Source organism: Mauremys mutica, chromosome 14 (assembly GCF_020497125.1).
Source record: "Mauremys mutica isolate MM-2020 ecotype Southern chromosome 14, ASM2049712v1, whole genome shotgun sequence".
Taxonomy (NCBI): domain Eukaryota; kingdom Metazoa; phylum Chordata; order Testudines; family Geoemydidae; genus Mauremys; species Mauremys mutica.
Genome location: NC_059085.1, coordinates 43895475 through 43923451, shown reverse-complemented (window position 1 = coordinate 43923451; position 27977 = coordinate 43895475). Strand labels below are relative to the sequence as shown.

The following is a 27977-nucleotide window of genomic DNA, read 5'->3' as shown; positions in this document are numbered from 1 at the left end:
TTACACCAATTACTTCCACCAGGACTGAATTCTTATTACCAGTCACTGGCTGGGACAGAAAGGCCCAGGAAGTGCTGGAAATCTCCCAGCAAAGTCTCATGAGATTTCTAGTCCAATTTGCAAACTGAGGACTCAGGACTCTACCACATGTCAGCAACTTTCAGGCTTTACATTTTAAAGGGTTAATGTAATCGTTAGCAGCAATCACTGGAAGAAGGTACCTCTGAATCAGCCACATGAGCACAGGGAGGATTTAGAAAGCTGTACTAGAATTAGAACATCTAGCCTCTAAGTACTTCAGGATTTACTCCGACAACCTCAGGCCTGCTGCAAGACGGTAGATTCCGGAGGCGGCAGCTACACTGCAAACCCACCCCTGTTCTGGCAGCCATCTGTCAGAATACAGGAACATAAGAACGGCCAAACTGGGTCAGACCAAAAGTCCATCTAGCCCAGAGTCCTGCCTTCCAACAGTGGCCAATGCCAGGTGCTTCAGTGGGAATGAACAGAACAGAGAAATTTCGAGTGATCCATCCCATCATCCACTCCCAGTTTCAGGCAGTTGGAGGTTTAGGGACACCCAGAGCACAGGTTTGAATCTCTGACCATCTTGGCTAATAGCCGCTGATGGACTTTAAAAGGAAGCTCTATTGGCAGCTTCAGGCATCAGTTCTCACTAGAATCATAAATGTCGTTGAGAAAGGGCAGCCCAGGGAAGGCAGTAGAAGAGCAGATTCACTCCCTCTGGCTCTCCACAGCTCTGCAGCTACCCAAACAGCTCAACACAGGAACTGTAGGGCTTAAAATGGAGTTACCTCTCCAGAAATCAAGGTTTCTCTGTCTGCTTTCCTGATGCATCTTGCAAGCTAAGATTCATTTTTCTGTTCGGTTTAGAAGAGAAACTACTCAGTTTCCCCTACTTGCTACCACAGATTACTAATGACAGTCACTCCCTAGACCAGCAGATAATTTATGCTCTCAACTCCTTTGAATCACAAAGTTGTGTAATAAATAAAAAGACAAGACTCTAAAAATACCAACATCTCCATACCACAGCATGCAGACTTCAAGGAAACAGCTTCCCAAAGGAATAGCAAACCTGGACCATGTTTTACCTCCAGCAAGAATCAAATCCTTTCACAGTATTAAATTATGTGTAAGCTGAATTCTGCCTGCCTGCTATAGCAGTGCACTGGATGGCTAGGACAGTGAAATAAAACACACCCCGATAATTACAACCCTTCTGAATGTAGCTTTATGGTTTTCTTACTGCTATAATCTTCCAGATAATGCAGTCACCCTCATCACCAACAGTGGGTCAGCTTGCTGCATCAGCTTTCCACAGGTAAATTCCTCTTTTAAGAGCCTCTGGATCTGCCTCCAATCACAAGCACCTCTCCCATCACCTTCTTTGCACCAGCATGTAGAGGCTTTGCTTCAGAAAACAGGTTTGCAAGAACCTTCATAAAACAAGGCTCTTAACAAATAAGCAGTCTATCCAAGCCAGGATGTTCAGGGCACAGGAAATAATGCTGTGAAGCCAACCCAGCTTCTTCCAGACCAGTTCTCAAACTTTTGCATTGGTAACCCCTTTCACACATAGCAAGCCTCTCAGTGCAACCCCCTCCCCTTATAAATTAAAAACATTTTTTATATTTAACTCTTATAAATGATGGAGGAGAAGGAGGGTGGAGGCTGACAGCTCATGACCACGTAATAACCTGGGTCACGACCCCCAGTTTGAGAACCTGTCCCAGATCATCCCATCCAACCTGCAGTCCCAAGCTGTGAGCCCCAGAGCTCAATGTTCTTTGCAGAATGCCACCCACCCACAAGCAATCAGCAGTTTGATTCCAGTAACTTTACAGAACATATTCAAATCCATCACCTAATATTGCAATTTGCTTTCCTTCATAAAAGTTTTAGGCCACCAATAACTTTCCATTAGGGAGAAGACTTATTCCCACAAAACCAAGACATCAGCATGGGGCTCTAGTTAAGGGAGGACTGTTTTGAATAGCTGACAGCATGTGCCTCCAACACCATGCAAACAGAAAACTTTGGCCAGTTGCTTTGCAGCCCTTAGTCTGTTCCGGTGACGTTGGTGCACATCACTCACAAACCTTACTGCTCAAGCACCCATGGACTGTACAGCTGCATTCTCAGTTACAGGCCCTCAGCTATAAGGGACTTCCAACCACAAATACTATCTTGCGGGTTCAATTGCAGATGCTGCCCACTCAGCAACTTCAGAATAGCAGCAGCATCTCTACTAGAGGCAAAGCCACAACAACAGACTTGAGTATTAGAATTGCACTAAAGCTTTCACCATGGGCTGGGGCTTAGCAGTGAGCAGATGTTGCTGCTAGCATGTGAACCAGGCAGTGAATGATTCCCCTAAGAAAGGAAGGGAGGAGCCAGATTACACCTTCACTTGCAGTTTGCAGCTCCCCGGCTACTTTTCATAAATTCCCCTAAAACAACAGACAACTCAGGCATGGACTTGCACCCACTGCCAGTTTGAGCATTGGCCTGCTAAACCCAGGGTTGTGAGTTCAGTATTTGGCCCTGCTAGTGAAGGCAGGGGGCTGGACTCAATGACCCTTCGGGGTCCCTTCCAGCTCTATGAGAAAGGGCTATCTTCCAACCCCAAGAATGCAAGCACACTTCAATATAGCAGATCCACTACAAGGGCTGGGGTGAGGACTTGTCCCCTCTAACACTGGGCTACTTAGAGATGACAGACTACGAAACAGGAGCTTTCACTCTAGCAGCCCTACAGACAGCAACATCTCCAAAGAGGACTCAATGGCTATCCCCACTGCTCTGCTTCTGTATTACAGAGAACCCAGCCGGGGCAAATGCCACAGAGCAGGAGCTTTGAAACGCAAATAAAGGAAAACTGCATGCGATAGAGCTGTTCAGTTTAGGACCACACACGAAGTCAGCGGGAGGAGCTTGTTTTCAGGCACTAACAGGCCATCTCTCCTGGCCACAGAGCTGCACCTGTGAACAGAGCTCCCCTGCTCAGGGGCGGGGTATAAATGAGCACAGTTGCAGGAAAGCAAGATTCTGCTGGACCAAGCCAAAGTAACCAAGTAGCTAGCTCAGATGTAAACACCGGGCTGCTGCTGCTCCTCCTCCTACACACATACTCCCGCCCTGCAAGATCCCACCACTTTGGGGATCATTCTGTACCATAACCCAGAAAGGCTCTTTTCACCCCCAGCGTTTGCTCTAAACCGCACACGGACAACCCTCCGTGCCCAGACATACACTAACAGCGATACTATCCGTCTTATAGCAGCGCCTGGAGAGGCCAGACCAGGCGGGGGAGGGCACATGTGCGAGGCGCTGTACAGACACGTCGGCCCATGCAAGCCGCAGACCCGCTTCAGGGACTTGACCACGGTCACACCGAGAGCCCAGTCTCGCCCGGTGCCTCCCCCGCAAGGCCAGCCTGGCTCCGGGCAGGGGGAAGCCTGGCTCCGGGGACCTAGGCCCGCTGCACCGGGCGGCCGGCCCCGGGGAGGGGAGCTCGTCCCGGCGCGGTGTGTGTGTCACACACACACCTGGGGGGAACCTCCGCCCGCCCCGCCCCGCCCCGCCGCGCCGCCCCCGGTACCTTCCAGCAGCACCTCGCGGCCGGCCCGCTTCAGCGCCTGCACGGCCTGGTCGTGGGTGGCGTCGCGCAGGTCGGTGCCGTTCACCGAGAGGATGGCGTCCCCGAGCCGCAGGGCGCCGCAGCGCTCGGCCGCCAGCCCCGGGAAGATGCGGGAGATGAGCACGGGCATGCGGTTCTCGCGCCCGCCCTTGATGCTGATGCCCAGCCCGCCCGCCTCGGCCTTCACCACCCGCACCCGCCGCACGCCCGGCGGCGCCGGCTCGGCCGGGGGCGGCGAGAGGGGGCGGGGCTCCGGGCCGCCCCCCGCCGCGCCCCACTCGGCGCCGTTGGGCAGCCCGTTGGGCGGCCCCGCGGGCTCGGGCGGCGGCGGCTCCGAGGTGAGGCTCAGCGCCTCGCCGCTCAGCTCCGCCGCCACCCGCACCCAGCGCTCCCGCAGCAGCAGCTCCAGCAGCCCCGCCTTGGCGGCGCGCGTCCACACCGCCATCCCGCCGCGCGGCTCCTCCGCCGGCACCCGGCCCGCTCCCGCCGGGCCCCGCTGAGGAGAGGGCGGGCGCGGCCCTGCTATTGGCGGAGGGGCGAGGCTCGCGCTCCCGTCCGGCCTCCTTCCCGCAGGGGGCGGGGCAGTGCCTCGACGGGAGCACGCCATTGGTGGGGAGCGGGAAGGGGCGTGTCTGCAGGCCTGAGCTCCGCCCCCCAGCGAGAGGCAGCAGCGGGCGGGGTGCCGCAGCTCAGGGCTCCCCCCGCCGGAACGGCTATAAGGGGCGGGGCTTATAGTAATAAAGCCTCAAGCTCGCTAGGGGCGGGGCTTCTGCAGGCTCCTCCCATCCCTGCTCCAGGGCAAAGGGGAGGAGAGCTACAGGCCCCCATCCCAGCAGGGGTCCCATCCACACTGGGTCCAGGGGCAGCAGCTGCCCCAACCCCACCCATCCCGTGGGGCCTGCACAGAGCTTGGGCTGTTGGCACCATACCCAGCAGATGGGCACCAGGGGCCCTTCCCATGCTGTAGGTCAGACCCCCCAACTGCACTAGATGGGCCTCCCTCATTCTGTCACACCTGAGCTGCCACCCCACAGCCCAGGGCATTGCCTTCAGCACCCACATGGGAGTCGCTGCCTCTGTCCTCCTAGCCCTGCCCAAGGCACTAAGAACCAAGATGGACTTGAGTCCAGGGCAGGGAACAGCTATGGCAGAAAAAATACCATCTCCCTTGGAGAGTGGAGCACATCAGAGCTGGAATTGGAGACCCAGCTGTGGAAGTCCAGAGAGCCCTTCTTACCCCAAAGGCAGTTCCGAGTGGAAGTGAGATAAGACCCAGCTACCAGAGGTCAAAGCTGTAGCACGGGTTGGAAACAAGGCTAAACAGTATTAATAATAGGGGAAAATAGGGATATGAATATAGCCACTAGGTCCTTCCCTCTTGAAGAACCAGAGTGTAGCCAAAGCCTAGAGGGGAACACCTAAGGGGCTTCCCGATCACCTTACTTTGCTTCAATTTCTTGCTTAAGGAAAAAGCTAGCCCTGAGCAAGGGGATCATAACCAGGTTTACATAGATGGCATTAGTTCAGCAGCAGATCCAATATTAAGACAGAAATTTCGTTGCAGGTCCACTTGAGAGTAGTGCAGCCTGGAGCTTGCTAACTTCCTGCCTGAGGCTAGGCCTTGGCTGCTGAGCCTTCAGACCAGGAGCACTATTTTTAACTCAAGCATATGTAATCACTGGTGATCCTCAGACTCCTGAGGACACCTCCTGAGAGAAGGGAAATATAATAAACTCCTTCCAGCCCTTGGGCTCTAAGCACTCAGGCCCAGTGCACTGTGATTGCAGGGGTCAGGGAAGGTGGTTCGGGAAGCAATAACCACACTAAATTGACACCCCATTCTCATTGATGAGAATTAAGGGAATTGTGAATTAGAGCAGTTCTAAGGCTTCTGGAGGGTGGGGGGAGAAGCAGGATACAGGCATTGTTGCTTTAGAAATCAATTGGCCAAAGTACCAGGAAAAACTCAGTTAAAGATGTCATCTATCAAGACTAAGCTACATTTCCCCCCCCCGTGTTCTAGCCCTGTTGACTGCTCAAACAGCAGCAGATACAAGTTTTACTTGCAGTCAGGTGCTTTTGCACATCAGACCTCTGCTAAATATTTCATGCAACAAACAGCAATAACCGGTGCAAAGTCCATTACTAGGATTTGGGGATACTATTTTATAAGACAGGTATCATGTTTAATAGGTGGTATGTCAAGTGCTTCATGGTGAAGTGATCACAAACAAATTATAATGGGGGATATTATTACTTACAATGTATCAGGACTGCCTACTCCAGAATTACGAGCATCGCAGGGTTTGAATGTTAACAATTGCTCTGTGAGACCAAAAAAGCTGGGAAAAGCAACTACTGCCCCTGTGTAACTGAAGGCTTGTTTTAGGCATCCTTCCTGTTGATCAGATGTATAAATAGTACTAAAGGGCGGTAGCCTACAAGGGGCGGTGGAGGGGGCTGCTTTCCACTGTAGGTGGAACAACCTACACTACAAAGCAATTCTTTGCAACTATGGTTTCCTGCTGAAGAGTGTGAGTGGGCAGAGACCTGATCTGATTCACTATTTAGTACAAATGCTCTCACCACACATGAGCTTTTGCCTTGAAATGGGACTTGCAGATGAATTGAAATATCATCTAATTTTACTGGAACTGCTGACATCTGACAAGCTGCTATTTTGTAATTTACCAGGGCCTGCTGAATGAGTTCTGATAGAGAGCTCTTGCCTCCTCCTCCGGACAGATGATGCTGTAACTCAATCCAAGGGCTGGCTTTTGTTACACCCATACCAACACAGCTGCACAATAATCGCAAGTGCTGGAAGACCAGATGGATTGCAATGGTGCTTGGTTAAAAGGTGACATACCACACTGAGTTCCAGCAGGAGGGGAATTAAAATAGCCAAAACAAGAGCCTCTGAAAAAGGAGATGAACGGAAATGCCAGCACAGCAGAGTGGAGAGGGCAGCAGTCACAGTCTGGCTAAGTATCATCCCCTTGGGGGAGAAGGGAGCGGTCATGGAGCCCTACAGATGATGCCCCATTTGCAACCCGGCTTGGGCTCTGTCTCACTTCACGGATCAGCAGGGAAACTCAAGCTCACAGTGATCAAGGTTTTGCAAGCCTGAGCATACCTCCATTCATCACATTTTGTGAATTAACTTCCTTTCCTTCTGACACCTACCAAGCTGTAACAAGCTGACTGCCCAGAGGGAGCCACCCACGCAGTCCTTTACTCTGCCTCGCACAAGCCTGTTGCTTTGGCTAGAAAACCCAAGTTCAGTTTTGCAGCATCTTAGAATCATGGAAGCGCAGGGCTAGGAGGGTCCTCGAGTGGTCATCTAGTCCAGCCCTCTGCATCGAGGCAGGACCAAGTACATCTCAGGAGAGAGCAACTTAATCCCCCCTCTCCTCGCTTTCATTAGTGGTATCCTAAAAGCTAAGGGAACAGTGCCCCCTGCTGGCACAGTGTTAGAGAGGCCTGCAAAGAAAACCAGGGTGCTGTTTGATGATCTATAAAGGCTGAGTGGGCATCTTTCTGCTTGTTTCTGCACCAGAGTTCAAAATATCATCCTTAACGGCAATGAAAATGCAGAACAGCAGGTCTCAGACTGGTCAGCAAAGCATTGGCTGCTGCCATGGGGCTGGCTCTTCAGCCCAGCTGTTAAGTCATATTAAGAGACAACCAACATCCCTTAACACTTTCCTACTACTTCTCTTCCATGTAAATAGCTGCTGGAGTTGGCACAGGAAGGTTATGGGATGGGAACTGAGACTAAATGATGGCAAATGGAGGACGGGGGGGGTGGCGTGATAAATGGAAAGGAGGCATTCACAGCACAACCCACACTACGAAGAACTGAACTTTTGGGGTAGAACAGGGGTGTCCAACATGGGGTTCAAATGGCTCGTAATCACTTACTGAGCCAGATACACGTCAGATCGGTATCCAGGTTCTGGGGCAAGATGGAAGTCTGTCTATGGTCTGGGACAGAAGCTACTACCAGACTGTCCTTTTAAAATGTAGTTGGTAACATTTCAGGCCAGCTCTGCCTCATACGACGCCCACTGTGGAGAGAACTGGGTCTTTTACCACCAGGCAAGGTGCATGTGGCCATGCTGAACTATGTAGGTGCAAGGGTACGCAGAGGGAGGGGGAGGGAAGCGGGCTTGGAGGAGGTGGGGTGAGAGGCCTGCAGGGGACAAGGAGCTGCCTGCAGCTGCCTTTGGGGTGGGACATGTGAGTGCAGGCACCCACAGACAGGCAGCGAGAGCCAGGTAGCTACAGCATGTACACAACAGCAACAAGTCACTACCTGTACGTGCAGCACCGACATCCACTCCGGGCACTCACACCGGCCGGGAAGTCTGTGTGTGAGTGCCCGGAGTAGATGTGTGAGTCTGGTTAGCCCAGAGCCGCTTAGACCAGCCAGTCCGTGTTCTTGAGTTACTGTGTAACTGCCTGCAGCTCCGTCTAGGCCCAGATTTGTACGTTTGCCCATAAATACTGCATAGGCAACTGCTGCAACTGCACACGAAAGCGGCCAACTGATATGTGCAAGTTCCACAGAATAAGGCACACTGCAGTGACTCTGATCATGGCATTAGCAGCGAACTGGGCACAAACCAAACCCAAATTGAGTGAGCACCTGCGTTCCATACGAGAGCCACAAACACAGTAACATGCACCAGAAACTGCAGTTCAAACCCACTCCCCAGGTACAGGCACCTACTGAGTACAGGTCGCCAGCTAAAAGAAGTCTGGCCTGGTCTGCTTCCAATCACCCCGATCTCCTCCCGTCACGGCTAGTCACTGTCCAAAGGGAGAACTGGGTGTGAAAGCTGGTTCGATGCAGGGTTTTTGGCACCAGCTGAAGTGGCTATATTTGTTAGTATGAATTTCGGCAAGAACTGACTACATCTGGCAGAAGCCGCCCCCCACAGCAAGCAGCCCAGCAGCAAGACACAGAGGAGTGGAGGGGAAGGTCCAAAATGTGCCACCAAAATGGATCCCAGCATCTAATTTAGGCTGAAGGTCTTTTGGGACAGGGATCGCGTCTCCTCCTACACCTGCGCAGAGCCTGGCTCAATGGGCTTCCAGTCCCGAGAGCAACCAGTGGGTGTTGCTGTTCCCATTAAACACGGTGAGAAGAGTTCCTTTCCAGTCTCAGTTCTGGGATCAGACTGAGACCCACCAGCCCAGCTGCTGGTTGTCAGTGCCGCAGGAAGAGCACCAGCATCTAGAGTAATAAAGCCACTGCCGACCGTGAGCCGGGGGTCCACGATTACCAAAAAGGGGGAGAGATTGGTGTCACCCTCTAGGAAGTGGGGCCTGGGGTCAGGTCCAGCTTCTGCTGGGTCGGTTGGGGATGAGAGAAGCCCCAGGAGAGCTGATGGGCCCATCCCTCCAGCACACATCCCTTCTAGGGAAACTGACCTTAGAGCCATCTCAGTTGCTAGGAAAGCAGGGAGCCCCACAGGGCAGAGGAGATTCACCAGCACAGGCCTACAGAACAGCAGGGGTTTATTATTACGAGGGTCCCCAGGTAAGCAACAGTACAAAGAGTCTCCATGGGCAGGGCACCCAGCTCTGCTCTTAGGTGCCAAACTTCTTCTGTTGGACAGGTGGGGGCAGCTGTGTCTTGATGTCCATCAGGGGCCGCTCCACCACCACCAGGGAGCCCTCCTCCAGGAGGTCCACAAACAGCAGGGGCTGCAGGACAGGAAGAGGGAGACAAGATTAAAACTCTTCTCGGAACAGCATGAGCAGCTCTGCCGAGTGCATCCCGGAGCCTCTGCAGTAACATGAATCAACTCTCCAGGAGCCTTGCCAGACCAGGTCCTAGCCACAGGGTCCAGGAACAGTGAGCCCCTGTGCAGTCGTCAGCCTAAGATCCTCTGAAACCCTGCAGTTCCCTACACCAGGCAGCCCCATAACCTCAGATCAAGTCTTCTCAACCTACTGCTGTGTAAGGTCAATGGGATGGGCACGTACTGCTCCCTAGTGACCAGCCTCCAGCAAGGCAGCTCTGGCTTGGTTCAAGAGATCTGTGCAACAGCGCAGGCAGAAGGGACGCTGATCATGGAAATACACACCCAGCAGCTGGTAAGCGAGCCTGGGAGATCACAGAGGTCTGTATTGCTGGGGAGGAGCAATACCACCCCCCTAACCCTCCCAAGCATGGGAGATTTCAGGTCAGAAACACCTGGGCACAAGAGCTGTCTCAGGCCCTCTCAGCAGGATTCCGTTCCTCGCCAGGAGGCACCCAAGTGAGCCAAAGAATTGGTCTGGATCAGTTGCAGGTGGGGATGGCTGCTCAGAGTTAAGCCACAAGCTTGTCAGAACATCTAACAGAAGCAGCTCCAACACAGCACCAGACCCCGGGGGAGTTAAGCATCTGCCACTACCGCCCAAGACCCTGAAGGAGGGAGGGAGGGTCAGGCATGGAGTGAGAGTTACACACGACTCCCATGGCTGGCAGCACATTTCAAGCACTTGTGTTTTATACGAAGCACCAGAGTGAGAGAGAGAGAGAGAGAGTGTGTGTGTGGGGGGGGAGGGGTGGGTATGGATGCTGTCCCATCAGCATCACGTCCCCTGTGAGAACTGACTGACCCTGGGGGGAGTTCAGGAGCTAGACAGGCCCAGTCCTCCTCCAACAACAGATCCCAGACCTCCCTCCACTGACTGACAGGGAACGGGTGTATCCAGCCTGCTCCAGCCTCCATGTGTCAGCCAGCTGGAGCAGCTGTGACTCCCACCCCAAAACCCATGGGCATCAAGTTCAGCTCTCTGGCACCATCCTGCTGTTTCCAGAGCCGGCCAGCTAGCAGGGCACCCAGGGGCTGATCTTGCTAGCCTGGAATCTCAGCTCTGGCATTAGTCCCCCGGGGAGTAAACATCCTACTAGGGAAGCACTGCAGTGCAGCACCTCCCAGCACACGTGTGTGAACTTCAGCACAAGGAAAAGCTCTCCTGGCTCCTGTACTCGGCTGCAGGGGGTGAACTGTGGGCCCAGCAGGCGGCCGCCCATCCCCCCCCAGAGGTGGCCCTCACATTAGCACACTCGCCTGGTACTTTTTGCAGATCTTGAAGGCATGAGCATAGCCCCGCCTGGCCTTCTCTGAGAGTTGCTTCAAGGCCGTCTGATTCATCAGCGGGGTTGCATCATCAGGGAGGGGCTGGGGAGAAAGCCCACAGTGTGTATCTCAGCCTTCCAGGGACTCAGCACACTCCACAGAGCCCCCCATCCCTTTGTTTGGTCCATTCCTCCCGCTGCTCCCACCCAACAAAGGATCCTTTCGGGGGGAGGGGCTTTGGTGGGACAGGCCGACCGCACGGGCACAGCCATTCTATCGAGATCAAAGCCCCTTGGGGAGCTGTCTGTTGGCACAGGCTATGCTAAAGAGAATCTGCAAACGGGGAGCGCTCCCCATCCTGCGCACGACAGGACAAGCCCCTGTATTGTGCGGGTGCACACTCAGCGCACTACTCCCAACCTGCTGCCACCCCTCCCAAACCAACAGGCAAACTAACATCCCAGGCTAAGGCACCAGGCCCATGTGACAGCCCCATGCCTGCCAGGGCCGCAATCTGCCACCCTAAGGCCGAGCACCACCAGCGGCTACAAGAGCCACTTCAGAAGGTATCAGGAAAGCCCCTGGGGACACACACTCCACATACTCCCCTGCACCCCACCCTGCCCTGCTCCCCTTCCCAGACAGCCAGGAGGCCCCAGCTGCCGGTGCCAGACTTGGCCATTGCTAACAAGGCAGCTTGTGCAAGTCACAGGAGCTGCTGCGCAGCTGCATGCCCATGGGGATGCCAATCACCTTGCGCTCCAGGGAACGTCCCTTGATCAGTGGGGCGAGGCCCTAACGGGCAGAACAACTTTCCCTGCTCGCCCCATCTTGTACCACAAGCTGCTTCCCAGAAGTGACTCAGGGCCAGGGCTCACCAGTGACTTGTCGAGGATGCAGAACATGTGTGTGTCATGGAGGAGGATGTGCGCTGGCTGCTTGGGGTTAAAGGTGATATGGGTGATGGGCGTGTCCCGCTCCAGCCAACCCTTATGCAGCCCGTGCTGCTGCACCTTCCTGCTCCACGTGGTGTATTCTCTGTCGGGGATGCTGAATTCAAACACCTGCAGAGCACGGGGAGGGACAGGAAGAAGCAGGATTACAGCTGGACATACCCCTGGCCAAGTCCCTCCTCCACCCTTTCCTTGAAGGCCAGATGAGCAGTCGGCACCAACCTCAGTGTAAAGCTACAGGAACCGCCAGGCTGCTCCACCACCCCACAGCCCGAGCTGACCTGACCCAGCCTCTCCTCTAGGACTGAGGCGACTGGTGGCCTGTCCCGGCCAGTTCGCCCCCAAACCGCTCTGCTGGCAGCGAGAAGGATGGTGCCCACAATGGGAAGAGTTCCCTGTCACGGGACTGACATCAGACGTTGCCAACTTCACACCCAGGCTGCGGCTGCTAAATACCAACGTCCCTAAACCGGAACTCCAGCGACTGCAACAGTGACCCACAAACCAGTCTACGGGGTGCATTCATTCCCGAGAGCCTGGACGCAAGGAACGGCGCCCTGGGGGCATGGAGTCCGTATTGCCCAAGCACAGGCAGTTAACAGGAAGCGGAGCAGCAGGCGAGAATGGAAAGCCTGTGCAGGAGACAGCTCCTACCTGCTGGTCCGAGTGGGTGATGACGAGGTTATTGGTCACAGGGTGAATGGCCAGGGCAGTCACTGCGCAGTTGTATGCAGGCACCGTGCAGTGGGGCTGAGAAGAGAAGACAGGGTGAGATACGGACGTCTGCGGGACTGGACGGCCAGGCTCGCTGTGTCGGAACAGTCCGAGCGGCAATGAACCCATCGCAGCACAGACTCCCAGGATTCTGCCCTCTGGAAGGCAGTGATGCAGCTAGAGCGCCCCAAAGGAGCCCATGCACCATGCCGGCTAGTCTCCCGGCTACGGCGACCCCTAAACACATGCAGGTTCGCCCTCCCACCACAGGAGGCACCCTTCACACAGCTCTCACCTTGAAGTGTCTCAGGCTGTAGACGTTGATCTCCCAGTCCCCACCAGCGGCAGCCAGCCAGTCCCCATCCGCACTTGCTGCCAGCAGGTACACAGCCTGGGCGCTGCCTGCAGGAGAGTCAGAGCGGCCGCACTGCTCAGCACCAGTCGTTTCCTCTCTGGCGCCCATGGAGGTGCAGGGCACTTGAAGGCACCCCAAATCCAACCCCAGTCCAAAGCCATAAGGGATCGCTGCCCCCCACCAGGCTCTTCCTAGGGGTGCACACACCTAGTCATAGTGACCTGTGCAGAGGTCACATCAGGGCACTGGGGGCAGATTGGTGAGCAAACCCGGCAGAGTCCAAGGGAGTGTGGACGAGACACGCTCCATTTCAGGAGCAAGGGGGAGCGGCTCCAGGGCACTCTGGGCATCTCAAATGGGGGGCAGGCATTCACAGGCTGCCCCAGGGGAAAAATGCCCCCCACCAGCAAAACCCCAGGGAAGGCAGTGGGGCTGGAATGGCTCAGCCCAGGGCCAGCCTCCCCTACTGCCTCAGGCACAGGTTTGGGGAGGGCTGGGGATTCTTTGAAATTTGCTCCCACCTGCAGCCACACAGGAGCTGCAGGGAGCGCATACCTGAGTTTGGGCGGAGGGTCTGCAGGTGCCCGCAGCCCCCTGGCTCCAGGAGCTTGAGGACATGAACGGCACCCTCATCTGAGGCCACGAACAGGCTGGTGGAGTCGGCGGAGCACAGGAGCTGGTGGGCGGAGCACAGCAGCTTGGGCACCTTGGAGACCTTGGAGAGGGCAGGAGAGCAGAATCAGCGCTCACTTCCTACGTGCAGCTGGCAAGGCACGGCCACTGCTCAGGGCTCCATGGCCCTCCAAGGGGGCACTGGACCGAGGTCCTTCCCTTCCCATCACTGTCTCCCCTCCCCCACTCCATCCCACAGAACCCATCAGCGACCGTCAGTCAGGGCAGGAACAAGCCCCCACGCCCAGGTTTAGCCCGACAGCAGGGCCTGTACTCACCCTCTTGACACTGACGCTGCCGTTCTCCAAGTGCACTCTGTGCAGATGAAGCCTGGAGGCCGTGGAATAGGCGATCCAGCTGCCACACAGCGAGATGCAGCTGCAACAGATGTGCTCGGGGCCCTGGGAACCACACAGAGTGCTGAGGCTGGGTTGGCCAGCAGCCACCCTCTGTCTTAGCCCCAAAGGTACCTGCACCCCACACGCAGACAGGTGCCCTCATTTAACGGTTGAGAACAGCTGCCAGCAGAACTGCACTGCGGAGGTCAGAGGGGCTTTCCCCACAGGAAGGAGTCCCATAGCACCCATGCTTTCTCGCACACATCCTGGGGAGTGTGGGGTGCGTCTGCCCTTCGCTGTGGGACTGTCGCATGCTGGGACCAGGATTCTCAGTAACCAGACAAATCAGCTGCAGCTCGTCCCAGCAAGAGGGAGTAGGCAGGGCCAGCCAGAGAGAGAGAGAGCTGCCAGTGGGATGGCAGGGGCCTGCTTTCCCCACCACCCAGGTCTCCCCTTGCTGTCAGAGCCCGACGCTCTGTACAGAGCGTTCCAGCCCCCAACCTGCCCCCTGCGGCTGAGCCGTGGGCAAAGCAGGAAGTTTATTTCTGCACCTCAGCGAGCCTGCGGCAGCCGGAGTAACCCACTCTGCACCCCCTAGCTCCCGTACCCAGGGGAGCTCGACAGCAGACACGGCTGCGAGGGAGCGCAGTGCAGCAGGGCTCTGAGAGAATGGGCCGGTAGCACAGTGCTCCTGCCTCACAGCACCCACCAGCGACTTGGAAGCGCCCTTGACCGGGGAGGCCACAGACCGAACAAGGCTGGCTGTTACTCTCTCTGACTCTCCTGTAACTCTCACGCTACCCAGGGCGTCCCTGCACACAGGGATCTGGCCAGGCAGGCACAGCACATGTGAAAACTTATAGCTGGGGACAGCTGGGGCCTAGGCCAGGCCTAGCCACCTGGGCAACGGGGAGGTGGCACCCCCTCTGGAGAGGCTGCTCAGCCTTACCTTGCTCTTCAGCTGCAGCAAGTGCTCAGGGGCACGGGAAACTGGCAGGATATCACCATCCTTCCCTGGGAGAAGAACCAAGAGCACTTAGTGCCGACACTGCTTGAGGAGCTCTGCACAACTCAGGCCACTACCGACTCCCCCACGGCACAGACGGGGAGAAACTGGCTGATGATCCGTCCTGGCCTGAGCCCAGCACCTCCCACAAGATGCCGGGAACCGTAGCAGGAGGGGGGAGCTTTACCCATAGAGGTGCCCACCCCATGACTCAGCTCTGCCACACTGAACTCTACGGAACCATTCCCAGCACTTGTGCCCACCCCGCGTGACACATGCTGGCACACCAGGGATTTGGTGTGTCGAGTGACATTGAGTACAGTGGTTGTGTGTGGGCAGTACATGATTTCTGCTTGGCCACGTGCAACAAGAGAGAGGAGTGGCACCAGCCTGTGCCCAGAGCGGGGAACGCTTCCTAGTGTCAATTGTCAGGATGCTACCCAGGCCCCTGCACGTGGCTGAAACAGCCGATTGTTACGCTGGAGCCAATCCATTCAGGCCCCTCCCAGGCTCTGGGAGTCCCAGCGGGGCCAAGGCAGGGGCTCTTTAACCCTCCAGTCACAAAACTACATCTCGACTTCCTAGGCCAAGGCCATTCTCTTTTTTGAACCTTTTTCAGGCTGGACTCACCTGCTGGAGACTGACACTCTCCAGAGACACAGGCAGCAGTGGGCACTTCCTGCGGGCCATGCTGGCAAGGCACAGCCATCATTGCCCTTTCTGCCAAGGCTGCCAAGAGGGGACCGGTTAGAGACCGCAGGGGAGGAGGGGGCTGGTGACGTGGACACCTGTCCCCTAGGAATTGCACTGGCCTTGTTTCATGGATTTGCTAGAAATTCCCTTTCGGGCACTTCACTCTGCCAGATCCCAAGAACAGATTCGGTTTTCAATCAGCGCTTGGGAGCCCTCACGGGGTCTTACCTGCAGAATTGGTGGCTCCGAGTCTCCAGAGCTCCAGGTGTTGGGGGAACTGGAAGAGGAGGAGCCCGGCCTTCTTAGCGCACGAGACGAGGCGTCGCTGCAACCAACCAAGAGTCAGACAGTTACGAGACCCCTGGGTAACGGGGCAGGGCGAGGCCAGACAGGCCAGAGGGCAGACAGCCCAGCACGCACAGCTCCTATTTGTGGGTGCAGAACCCCCTGGGGCGATGGGCACCCAGATGCCACAGGATCGGCGCATGGCACGTGGGAAGCCGGCCAGGCACCTCTTGTGCTCCAGACTGTCATTCAGCACATTCTGATGCCCATTCTCCCCAGCAGGTCAGCAAGCAGCACGGGCCATCCCCAGCGATGGGACTCCCCAGCCAGCTCACCCACGGTGACCCCACTGGAACCAGGAAGGGTGAAGAGGGACCAGGCTGCCACTCCAACAGGGAAGGACCCACTCTGGAGCAATCCCAAGAGCAGGAGTGACACAGGCCTGCAAACAGGAGTTGGTGGCTGCGGCAAGGGGACCTGGTGAGCAGGGCTACCAAGACAGAGCTCACAGGGTGCAGCACTTACATGGGGGAAGGTGAATTTCCGGAGGGCAGCATCATAGCCCTTTCCATGCACCCTCTCCATGAGCGGGCGGATCACCAGCTGGGCATCCAGACCTGAAAGAGGAGGAGGAGACACCAAGGTGGCTAAACTGTGCTGAGCCAAGCCCAGGCGCGATCAGAGCCCCACTTCTAGGCTGGTGCAGCTTCCTCACCCCATACCTCCAGAGATGAGTGCCGTCGCGCTGTGTGCCACGGCCCGCACGTCATGGGTGTGATGCTGGAACGGCTTCGTCCGCACCCACTTGCTCTCAGCACTGCCCCACTTCACCGGCAGCAGCTGGAACTGGTACACCGCCCCCTCCGAAGTGCCCACCACGATGCTATCTTCCTCCTGGGGAGGAAACCAAACAGCCATCGCTCGCCGTGCCCACAGTGCAGGGCCGGGCAGTGCCAAGGGAAGGGTGGGGATGTGAACCCCCATCCCACTAGGTACTGGACAGAGCCCAACAGCTCCTTGCACCCTGGCCCAAGAGGGTGGGAGATGGGCGAGCTCCAAGCCAGTCAGCCAGGGCAGCATCCACCCCAGCAGCCTGCAGTGCCCTTTAACCAGGTGGGGATGGCTCCTGGACAAGCCGCTCTGGGTCAGCCAGTGTCACAGAAGATGCTGCAGATAAGGGGTGAGATCCCAGATTACTAGCATCCCTGCGCAGAGCCCACACAGTCACCACCCCTCTGCCCAGCCTACGCACGGGGTCTCCCAGGAACCGCCAGGCCCCTCCTACCTCAGACACAGCAAGACACAGCACAGCCGAGCTGCTGACTGGGTGGGTCTCCAGGAGGGTTCCTTTCTCCGAGTCCCAGAACTGCACCTTCCCCACCGAATCAGAGCTGACAATGGTGCCGTCGGAGAGGAATGCCACGCTCCACACCACACACTCACGGCTGTACAGACCCTGCGGGCGCCGGTCCACCAGGATCCGCTGGATGGCATGGCCTGTGAATCAGACAACCCCGGATAGCAGAGGAGAGGGGGACAGGGCCATGGGGAGCTTACAGCTCAGGGTCGGGGCAGGGTGCGTGAGCTGGGCCCCTTGCTAACATGATAGATAGGCCAGGCTCCGAGTCTCTCTCCTCCAGGGCAATCTGCTCAGAAGCCCCATTCAGCTGCATCAGGAATGCCCGGTACATGGACCAGCAACCCCACCTGGCCTGGAGTCCACAGGGCACAGCTGGCTCCGTTTGGGGCAGTTGAACTCTGCTGGGGGAAGGGAGAATGGGAGGGCGAGCATGCAGCCCACGTGGACAGGAGGTGCTTAGGGGACAGCCCACCAGCACATCCAGCACTCAGGGGCACCTGGACACTAACCCTCTCCACTACGCCTCTGCTGGGCGCTCCTAGTCACCTGATTTGACGTCAAAGACTCGGAGAAGGTCGATGGAGCCAACAGCAATGTGGGTGCCGGAGGGATGCCAGGAGAGGGACATGATACGCCCTGGAGAATTACACGGCAGGGAAAGAGATCTCACATGAGCCAACCCAGACCAATGCCCCTCACCCCCAACGTTCAGTGCAAGCCTGCACTCAGCGATTGCCTGGCAGTGCCATGGGGCAGAAACCCCAGCCTTGGGTGCTGTGCCTTCCCAATAGGGGCGAGGGTACAGGGCTAGGACAGGCTAAGCTAGAGGACAGTTCAGAAGCAGGGCTAGCTGGATCCATGGGAGGCTGGCACATTTCTCTCAGAGAGGTGTGCACCAGCCTCCCCTTCACCACACCCTGGACTCCTGAGTGACCACACTGTCCCTTCTAACTGCCCTCTGCCCACAAGACCCCATCCATGGGCACCTGACTGGGGAAGAGGGCAGGCTGTGACTCCCGCTGCTCAGTGTGGGGCCTTTGGAGGGCTCCCTGGTGGCAGCGGGTCCCACCTGGAGCAGATTCAACTCATCTTAGTTGCTTCTTCGGAATGGAGAACACAAGTCCCACAGCTGACCCAGGGCCGAGAGAGCTGCAGAGGACCAGGCTTGGGGCATTTAAAGGGAGTGGGAAGTAGATTCTGTAGCCTTCCCTCCATCACTCCCCCCAACCACAGCTTCCCCCATCAGCCTCTGCCCTGCTCTGTCCCCATCAAATCTACCTTTCTGCCGGTCCAGGCTCCTCTCAAACTGGATTTTATCAGGCAAGACTTGGAAAAGCTTCACTGACCCATCCTCACAGCCAACCTATGGAGGGCAGGCGAGCGAGGAGACAACACGAGAGAGAGATGATTAAAGCCCTTATTTGGCTCACGTCCCATCTGTCTGCTGCCAAGGGCAGGCAGCGATGGGCTCCCCAACTGCCTGAACATGGACGCTCAGAAGCAAAGTCAGTTCCAGCTCCCAGCACAGTAGAGTGCTTGGCACAGCGACCCAGCAAGGCCAGGACTGCTCCGCACTGCCAGCCCGGCCTGCCCCACTGTCTGGTGAGGAGTATTGCTTAGCGCACAGAACTCCTTTACCTCCATCTCCACAACTCTGCTTCCTGCTTGTCAGAGATTTACAATCAGCCTCTTCTGCGTTCGGGAAGGGCCCGGGGCTGGGCAGCCCGGACTCTGTGCTGAAGTAGTTCTGAGAACAAACTGCCCTTGGGCCTCGTGGGCACATCTCACCACCACTCAACTATGACGCCACCCACCCGGCTCTCTATGCCCCCCCCCAGATGCACTGCTCACAGCCCATCAGCTACCAGCAGCGGGGAGCCCCACAGTCCCTACCCCACACTGCGATCTGTGGTAATGGGAAGGGGCTCAGCACACCCACCCGCAACAGGGGGAAGAAGATTCTGCAGTCTCCACTCCATCATTCCCTGGAACCAACATGTATGATTCTCCCCCTCCCCTAATCTCAGCACTGTCTGCGGCTTGCACCAAGCAGTCCCATTGCCCGGCACAGAGCCAGTCCATCATGCCTTGTGAGGCTGGACAGGAGCGTAGCCACTGAAGACAATTCGAGTATGCACCTGGGTTTCAGAACACCAGGGAGCTTGCTAGCTGGGAGCAGCAGCAAGGGAGGCAGACCTCATCTGCTCCATAGGCCAGCAGGAGCCAGAAATGACATCCTGGCCCAATGGCAGAACCAAGCTACAGAGCTGGCAGGCTTCCCTGGGATTTTCCAGCCAGAGGTACTCACTGCCAGCTGAGTGCCACTGGGATCAGCCGCCATGCTCCAGATGGGGCCCCCAAAGCCATCCAGGGAGTACTTGACTCGCAGCTTCTCTAAATCATACTCGCTGATGTCTCCGCCCAGGCCTGCTCCGAAGAGCCGATCCCCAGCTGCCCAGCACAGCGCCTCTGTGGTTCTTGTCTCATGGCCTGGGATACCCTGAAAAGACGCACAGATGAATCACACCATCCCGCTTCCCCTGGAGCCCACCCGGGCTCAGACAGCCCACGTCTGAGCACCATATAAGGACAAAGTCTCATTTTGTCCCCCCCACCCTCTGCTCCTATGGAATTCCCCTACCTCAATCCCCAATGGGAGGGCCAGGGCTGAGGGCCCCTCCACTGCTCCCTATACACCAGCTAGCAGAGGTTAGTCACTCCCAGGCAGGCAGCACTGCTGTACCCTTCCCTATAGTGCTGCCTGCTGGGACGGGCCCCAAGTTCCTCCACTAGCCCCTAACGCGTGGCCAGATCAGCGAAGCCACTGGGCCCTGGGCGAGCACGGACGGTTGAATCGGCCCCAGAACACCGTCCTGAGCAGCTCCCGGGCCCTCCGGGGGTCAGGGTTGTTCCTTGCCCATCCCTGTATGAAGTCTCGCCCACTGGAGGGGGTGGCTGGGTTAGCTGGAGAGCCCCCGCCCCCGCCCCCGCCCCATAGCGAGCGAGAAGCTGAAGCCCAGCAAAGCCAATGACGCTCAGACACGCGAGGCTGCGGTGACAGCTCCCGCGCAGGGAGCCCAGGCTTCGTCTAGGGCAGGTGACATCCCAGAGCTGCCGGGGGGGGGCTGCTTTCCGGGGGGAGCCTGGGACCTTCTCCCGGCCCCACGCTCGCTCCAGCGAGGGCTGGTCTCCGCCCCCGGCTCCCCGCAAGGCCCCGGCTGGGTTCGGGCCGGGATGGCCGCTCGCGGCGGGGGCGCCCCGTTACCTTCTCCTGGAAGTAGTTGGCCGCGAAGTTGTAGACCTCGAGGGCGCCGTCCGTGCGGGCCAGGGCCAGGCGGGCGGAGCGCGGGCTGTGAGCCAGGCAGCGGATCCCCGCGGGCACGTAGGCGAAGAACCGCACCCGGTGCACCTGGAACTCCCCCATCCCGCGGCTGCAGCCCCGCCTCCCCCAGCGCCCCCCACGTGCGCGCCCTGCGCCCCGGAACCGGAAGCGAGGGGAAGGGTCCGGCCGGGCGGAAGTGCGCAGCGGCGGGAGGTTCGGTTGTTGCCGGGAGACCACGCAGCCCCCGGCTCCCTCGCCAGGCCCTGCTGCGTCGACGGCCCCTCCTGCAGGTCGGGACCAGGGACCCTGGGGCGAGGGGTGATGGTGGGGCCCGGCGGGGGGAGGGGCCGTGGTACAGGGATGTTGGCGTGGGGGGAGGGACTAGCGAAGGGGGAGGGTGGCGAGGGAAGGGCTCGGGGGAGGGGCTTTGGGGAAATGGTGGGGGAGGGGCTCGTGAAGGGGCTCTGGGGAAGGATGAAGAAGGAAGGGTGGGGAGGGAGGGGTTCTGGGAAGTGGTGGGGGAGGGGCTAGGGAAGGGGCTCTGGGAAGGTGGTGGGGGAGGGGCTAGGGAAGGGGCTCTGGGGGAGGATGGGGAGGGAGGGGCTCTGGGAAGGTGGTGGGGGAGGGGCTAGTGAAGGGGCTCTGGGAAGGTGGGGGGGAGGGGCTAGTGAAGGGGCTCTGGGAAGGTGGGGGGAGGGGCTAGGGAAGGGGCTCTGGGGGAGGGTGGTGAGGGAGGGGCTCTGGGAAGGTGGTGGGGGAGGGGCTAGTGAAGGGGCTCTGGGAAGGTGGTGGGGGAGGGGCTAGGGAAGGGGCTCTGGGGGAGGGTGGTGAGGGAGGGGCTCTGGGAAGGTGGTGGGGGAGGGGCTAGTGAAGGGGCTCTGGGAAGGTGGTGGGGGAGGGGCTAGGGAAGGGGCTCTGGGGGAGGATGGGGAGGGAGGGGCTCTGGGAAGGTGGTGGGGGAGGGGCTAGGGAAGGGGCTCTGGGAAGGTGGTGGGGGAGGGGCTAGGGAAGGGGCTCTGGGGGAGGGTGGTGAGGGAGGGGCTCTGGGAAGGTGGTGGGGGAGGGGCTAGGGAAGGGGCTCTGGGAAGGTGGTGGGGGAGGGGCTCTGGGGGAGGATGGGGAGGGAGGGGCTCTGGGAAGGTGGTGGGGGAGGGGCTAGTGAAGGGGCTCTGGTGAAGGATCAGGGAGGGTGGTGAGGGAAGGGCTAGGGAAGCTGGTGCAGGAGCAGGGGGCTGAGCCAGGCTGCAGGAAGGAGAGCAGAGGCATGAGGGTACAGCTGGGTAGAACCTCACTTGGGTGTGGCATGAAGAGAACTGTGCAGCCTGTTGCCACCATTCCCAGGCTGAGGTCTAAAGCCCTCCCTTATCCTGTGTCACACTGAGCCTGTGTACGCCTCAGGACAGCAGCCTGTAGAGCACCTCGCCCACTACATGGACCCAGTCACACTATTGACTGAGTTTTATGGGACACATCCATTTTTTGTACTGTCCCCACAGGAAGTATCATTTCCCCACACAGCCTTAATTTCATTGCAAGACGGTTGGCTCCTGATTAGAATGACTGTATTGGAGGATTAAATAGGAGGCGGGTCATGAGAGGGTTTGGGAGTCTGATGTTTCATGTGCAGTTGCAAACAGGGAGTGTTTCTATGCAGGAGTTTCAAGTCTGGCTGTAGCGAATGCCATCAAGAGGCAGAGGAAAGGAGAATTATTAGTAACAGAACTCTCTTTCCTGGGAATAAGGATATTCTGTGAAAGTAAGTTACATTTTAGAAAGTAAAGATTTTCACTAATCAAGTCAAACATCTACTTGTTCCACCAAAGAGGTGGCTGTGTTGCAGTGGCCGGTGTTGTGATTCCACTGTGTATGTAATTAAAATTTGTAATGCAGGCTGGAATGATTCAGGATGGAAAGTGCTATAAGATAGATCTGTTTAATTTTTTAATAATAATTTTAAAATAGCCCCTTTCTACACAACTCTGATGCAAGCACACCTGGAATGTTCCATTCAATTTTGAGCACCAAATTGTCAAAAAGATATTAACAAATTGGAGGGAATTCAGATAAGAAAAAGAAGTGGCTGGAGCAATTAATTTATGAGGGAAGAATATAGGAACTAACTTGGCTATGTGACAATAAAGGTGAGGGACATGAATCTTCATGTATCTAAACAGTGTAAACACCAAGGAGGGATAGAAATTACTTTCCTACGCACAGGTGGATTTACATAGGAGGAATAGGATGAAATTAAGTAAGGGGGAATTTAAGTTGACTGTAAGGGAAAAGCTAGTGACAGTGAGATGTAGATGGCCATGGAAGACTCTCAAGGAAGGGACAGAAACCTTGTCATTTGGGAAACTTTAAATTAGATCAGACAAAGCACTAGAGAATGTCCTGCATGGAGTACTCTTGCCATGGCCCTTGGGAGATGGACTCAGTGGGAGCAAAAGGAGCTTTTCCAGTTTTAATTTGCAACAGTTTATTTTCTTGTTTGAGTTTATCCCAATAAATAAATCTCCAAGAAATGATGAATTAGCCTCTGTAGAGTTTAATACTTGGAAGTCTGAGATATTAGTGCAAATTCATTTCCCCTGCAAACTCCCATGGACTCAGCTTTCACTGCTGAATAGTTTTGGGGAGTTCACATCACACACTTCAGGCTACCTGAATTACAGACAATAAGAATGTTTAATTCTAGCTTTACAGGAGAATGTTCACAGTCTGGGCTGGTTGAGCTCAGTTTCTGGGGTGTTGGGATCCAGGGCCCACCATGCTAACTATAATGAAGTAAAAGACAGGAGTCAAACTATTTACAGCCAAGGAAACTACACAATCTTGCTGATCCATAAGGTATTTGGAGAATGCCTCTTCTAAGCACTTTGCTGACATGACATTGACCATCCAAGCAAACTGGCTTTGAGACAGTGTGGTGCCGTGTAAAAGGGAGGCCTGCTGGAGCCACGTGTTAGTCACTCGTCTGCCTGTGTTCAAATCCCATCTGTTGTTTCCAGTGAAAATGATCTTGGAACATCCCATCTGGTAGTCCAGCCTCTTCAGTTGTTTGTTACAATCAAACAAATATATTGTGGTTTGGAGTGTAACCTCAGGGGTCAGGTATGTGCCAGCCACTTATTAACGTTGCAGTCAGGTCATTATGCCATGTGCTTGGTGATTCTCCCTGCTTCTGGGAGACTCCCTCTGGCTGTTTTGGGGAGCACAACATTGAGCCACTTCTATTGTGCACAACTCATTGTCCATTGTAGCTGTAAAGGAACATTATCTGAGTTTGCCAGTAGGTGGCAGTAAAATACAAAATAATCTGCTCAACCCACCACTCCCCCTTGCGAATCAATGGGGCGCTCCCGTCAGAAGGGCTGCATAGGGCACAGAGGGAGCGTGTGTGTCAAAGGGCCTCTTGGGGCTGTGCCATAAGTGGTTCAAACACTGAGCCTTCGCAGTGAGGCGAGAGTGGACTCCTCCCCTCCCCAGGTACGGCTGGGGGGTCACTTCTCGCCCAGTGAGACACTAGTGGCCCAGGAGGTTCAGCGCAGGTGCCTGGTCCCTCAGCCCCATTTGCTGATGAATCTGTGTCTCCTTCGCTTTGCAGAGGAGAAGCGGAGCATGGTGCAGATTGTGATTTCCAGGTGAGTGTGGCACGACTCCTTCCTGTGCTAGTGTTAGGAAGTGATGAGTTGTCAGTTTCTGAGCTAGCTTGTGTCCCACTGGGGTCTGAACATGCTTCAGCAAGGCCCTAGGGCAGCGTCTAAACCCGGGTATTGCACAGAAACCAGAGAGCTGGTGGACCTGGCTTGCCACTTTTTTTGTAGTGGAGCCTCTGTCTGGACATCCCCCTCCTGGCCCTTCGACGCTTAGGACATTGTAACCGCCAGCCCTTTGCTTTCAGTGATGGGGCTGATGGCCTGGCAGAGTGGGTGCTGATGGAGCTGCAGGGAGAGATTGAGGCTCGCTACAGCACCGGACTGGCTGGAAACCTCCTGGGAGACCTGCATTACACCAGAGAGGTGAGGGAGCTTTCCTTCCCTTCCTTCCAGGCTGGGGAGAGCAGCTGTAGGGAGTCCTCTGCCAAGTCAGCTCCCACCAAGGCTGCACCTGGTTCTGAGCTCCATCTTCTTGTGGAAGGGGGAAGGAGGCTGTAGTGAAAGGAAGGGAGCCTGGTCCCTGCAGGGCTCTGACCCTGTGCCTGTTCTCTCTTCTTTCCCAAGGGGGTCCCTGTGCTCATCGTGGGCCATCACATTCTTTATGGGAAGGTAGTGCGCCTGGAGAAGCCCTTCGCCGTCCTCACCAAACGTAGTGCCAGTGAGCACGGCTGTGACCGCAGCCCCACAGGGGCAGCTACCCACTACCTGGTGACTGCTCTGATCAAGACCAAGCTCCTCTTCAAAACCCGCCCCAAGCCCATCATCACCAACGTGCCCAAGAAAGTATGAAAGAGCCCCGGCCCCATACCAGAGAGCGTCCTGCCCCCTGGACACGAGCCCAGCTTCTGTCCCGAGGGCGGGGGGCTGGTCCCATGGGGGCAAACTCAGCTCCCTTCCCAAGAGGGGCTGGTCCCATGGGGGCAAACTCAGCTCCGTTCCCAAGAGGGGCTGGTCCCATGGGGGCAAACTCAGCTCCGTTCCCAAGAGGGGCTGGTCCCATGGGGGCAAACTCAGCTCCCTTCCCTAGAGCATCCGGACTCCTGGGCACAAGCCCAGCTACCATCCCGAGAGGGGTTGAACTCCAAAACATGAGCCAGGCTCTCCTGCCAAGGCCTGGTGGCCTCTTGGGTACAACTCCAGCTCCCGTGCTAGGTGGGGCCATGTGCTTGGGCCAGAACTGTACTCCTAGCACAAGGGGGACCCCACCTCAAGACACAAGTCAAGCTCCCTTCCCCAGGGCAGGTGGCCTCTTGGGCATTAGCCCGAGTCCCATCCCAAGGGGCACTGGAGCCCTGGGCCCAAACCCAGCTATCTTCCCAAGGGCAGGTGGCCTCCTGGGTGCTAGCCCAGCTCCCACCTTGCTGGGAACTGGAGCCCTGGGCCCAAGCCCAGTTCCCCTACCAAGGGCAGGTGGGCTCCTGGGCCCAAGCCCAGTTCACACCCCAAGGACAGGTGGACTCCTTGGCTCTAGCCCAACTTCCACCCCCAGGGGCACTGGTGCTGTGGGCCAGAACCCAGCTACTCTTCCAAGAGCAGGTGGGCTCCTGGGCCCCAGCCCCGCTCCCATCCCTAAAGCAGGTGGCCTCCTAGGCACTAGTCCAGCTCCCATCTCAAGGGGCACTGGAGCCCTGGGCCCCAGACCAGGTCCCGTCCCGACGGCGACCGGAGCCCTGGGCCCCAGACCAGGTCCCGTCCCAACAGCGACCGGAGCCCTAGGCCCCAGACCAGGTCCCGTTCCTAGGGCAGGTGGGCTCCTGGGCCCCAGCCCAGCTCCCATCCCTAAAGCAGGTGGCCTCCTAGGCACTAGTCCGGCTCCCATCTCAAGGGGCACTGGAGCCCTGGGCCCCAGACCAGGTCCCGTCCCGACGGCGACCGGAGCCCTGGGCCCCAGACCAGGTCCCGTCCCGACGGCGACCGGAGCCCTGGGCCCCAGACCAGGTCCCATTCTTAGGGCAGGTGGCCTCCTGGGCCTCAGCCCAGCTCCCATCACAAGGGCAGGTGGCCTCCTGGGCCCTAGTCCGGCTCCCATCTCAAGGGGCACTGGAGCCCTGGGCCCAAGCCCAGCTGCAATCCCCAAGCCAGGTGGTCTTCTGGGTCCGAATCCAGCTCCCATCCCAGTGGGAACTGGAGCCCTGGGCCCAAGCCCAGCTCCCATCGTGAGGGCAGGTGGCCTCCTAGGCCTGAGCCCGGCTCCCATGCCGAGGGGGACTGGAGCCCTGGGCCCGGCTCCGGCTCCCATGCCGAGGGGGACTGGAGCCCTGGGCCCGGGCCCGGCTCCCATGCCGAGGGGGACTGGAGCCCTGGGCCCGGCTCCCATGCCGAGGGGGACTGGAGCCCTGGGCCCGGCTCCCATGCCGAGGGGGACTGGAGCCCTGGGCCCGGCTCCCATGCCGAGGGGGACTGGAGCCCTGGGCCCGGGCCCGCCTCCCATGCCGAGGGGGACTGGAGCCCTGGGCCCGGGCCCGCCTCCCATGCCGAGGGGGACTGGAGCCTTGGGCCCGGGCCTGAGCCCGCCTCCCATGCCGAGGGGGACTGGAGCCCTGGGCCCGGCTCCCATGCCGAGGGGGACTGGAGCCCTGGGCCCGGGCCCGGGCCCGGCTCCCATGCCGAGGGGGACTGGCCTCTTCACCACTAGACGAGCTGACACCCTATCTATGAATCCATTCCCCTTTCCCAGGGAAGGAGGACCCTCAAGTGCAACCCCAGCTCCCATTGCAGGGATTGGCTCACCCCTGGGCATGAACCTGGCTCCCAGCGCAAGGGCTGGTGGCCTCCTAGGTATGAGCCCAGTTCCAAGAACAACTGGCTCCCTGGGCATGAACACCGCTCCCATCACACAGGGGCCTGCCATGCTGGACACTAGACCTACCGGTCCCCTGGGTCAATCTCCCTTCCCCGGGGCAGCTGGTCCCCAGAGTGTGAACCGGACTCCCTTCCCCAGGGTGGGTGAGCCCCAGAGCATGAACCCAGTCCTCTTCTCCAAAGCAGCTGGCCCCCTGGGGCCAAACCCAACTCCCTGCCCCAGGCCAGCTGGCCCCCTGGGGCCAAACGCAGCTCCCTTCCCCACGCCAGCTGGCCCCATGGCTGTGAACCCAGCTGTCCTCTTTCCTAATGGGACATTGTCATCTCCCATTAACAACACAGCCAGGCTGCGGTGGTGCTGATTCTCTCCTGCCCCCTACCCTGGAGAGAAGATCAAGAGTGCAGCCATACTCCTGCCACCTGCCTTGCCAACAAACTAGGACCTAGCACAGTCTTAGCTTTTCCTAGAGCCTTGCTGGGTTCTGGACTCCAGGAGTTCGTAGGCCAGCAGCCCCTCATCCTCCTAGATGTGATGGAGCACTGTGTTTGGGTGACGCACTCCTCAGGGAATGCAGATCTCAGGCCCAGCGACTCCAGCACTACCACCTTGCCTGCACAGCCGGGAATCCAGGAGCCCCCATCGCTGTCTGGCAGTAGTGCCCGGAACTGGAACAATGAGCCACAGGAGCCTGTTCTGAAGCAGGCCCTTTGGTGTAACCCCGACCATGCAGCTGCTGCTGGAGACAGCAGGTGGCATCACCTTTCCTGCTCAGCCAGGAGCCAACTGACCTTTTGTTCTGGGTTTGTGTTCCTTCTTCCTGCCCCTTGAATAAAAGTGACAGGAGGGTCAGTGGGCCTGCACTGTCTCCTGTGTCATCCCAGCGCCATAGGAACAGCGACCCTGCCTCAGCCAGGAGGGACAGGGCCACGCTGGACACTGAACCCTCGTTACTGCAGCATGGAGCAGCTGCTATTCAGCTACTGGAGCAAACCCGTGGGAACTCTGCCCCCCTCGGGCCCCTGCAGGGCAAGGCTGGGGCGGAAGTGGCCCTGCCTGGGTGGCAGGAGCGTA

At 57.7% G+C, this 27977-nt stretch overlaps 4 protein-coding genes across 10 annotated transcripts in view; 2 read left to right on the top strand and 2 right to left on the bottom strand.

Moving 5' to 3' along the window:
* The window catches only part of SNTB2 (syntrophin beta 2), a 53384-nt gene extending 49275 nt beyond the window's left edge, over positions 1-4109 (bottom strand). Inside the window, exon 1 of the mRNA XM_044987291.1 lies at positions 3626-4109. Coding sequence (XP_044843226.1) covers positions 3626-4109 — 484 coding nt within the window. The remainder of the gene's footprint in view (positions 1-3625) is intronic.
* Positions 4110-9178: 5069 nt separating this feature from the next.
* UTP4 (UTP4 small subunit processome component) lies at positions 9179-20575 on the bottom strand. Its single transcript, XM_044987284.1, has 16 exons — positions 20388-20575; positions 19431-19622; positions 18401-18485; positions 17669-17758; positions 17048-17259; positions 16485-16656; positions 16288-16379; positions 15706-15802; positions 14728-14792; positions 13719-13841; positions 13324-13483; positions 12709-12815; positions 12354-12449; positions 11625-11810; positions 10738-10848; positions 9179-9379 (listed from the first exon to the last, which is right to left on the bottom strand). The coding sequence occupies exons 1-16, from the start codon at positions 20544-20546 to the stop codon at positions 9263-9265; spliced, it is 2064 nt and encodes a 687-aa protein (XP_044843219.1). The 5' UTR covers positions 20547-20575; the 3' UTR covers positions 9179-9262.
* A 33-nt stretch (positions 20576-20608) lies between these two features.
* On the top strand, positions 20609-24892 carry CHTF8 (chromosome transmission fidelity factor 8). 2 transcript variants are annotated; one of them, XM_044987292.1, is made up of 5 exons: positions 20609-20734; positions 22099-22200; positions 24052-24088; positions 24349-24466; positions 24668-24892. In XM_044987292.1, exons 3-5 carry the CDS (start codon positions 24066-24068, stop codon positions 24890-24892), a joined length of 366 nt encoding a protein of 121 aa, XP_044843227.1. In that variant the 5' UTR covers positions 20609-20734; positions 22099-22200; positions 24052-24065. The 2 variants fall into 2 exon arrangements, with proteins under 2 accessions (XP_044843227.1, XP_044843228.1); XM_044987293.1 differs by lacking the exon at positions 22099-22200 and having other exon boundaries at positions 20622-20734.
* DERPC (DERPC proline and glycine rich nuclear protein) lies at positions 24889-27752 on the top strand. Of its 6 annotated transcripts, none has more exons than XM_044987279.1 (2): positions 24889-24970; positions 25013-27752. In XM_044987279.1, exons 1-2 carry the CDS (start codon positions 24889-24891, stop codon positions 27265-27267), a joined length of 2337 nt encoding a protein of 778 aa, XP_044843214.1. In that variant the 3' UTR covers positions 27268-27752. The 6 variants fall into 6 exon arrangements, with proteins under 6 accessions (XP_044843214.1, XP_044843217.1, XP_044843215.1 ...); XM_044987282.1 differs by having other exon boundaries at positions 24889-25012; positions 25097-27752; XM_044987280.1 differs by having other exon boundaries at positions 24889-25012; positions 25055-27752.
* Positions 27753-27977: the final 225 nt, after the last annotated feature.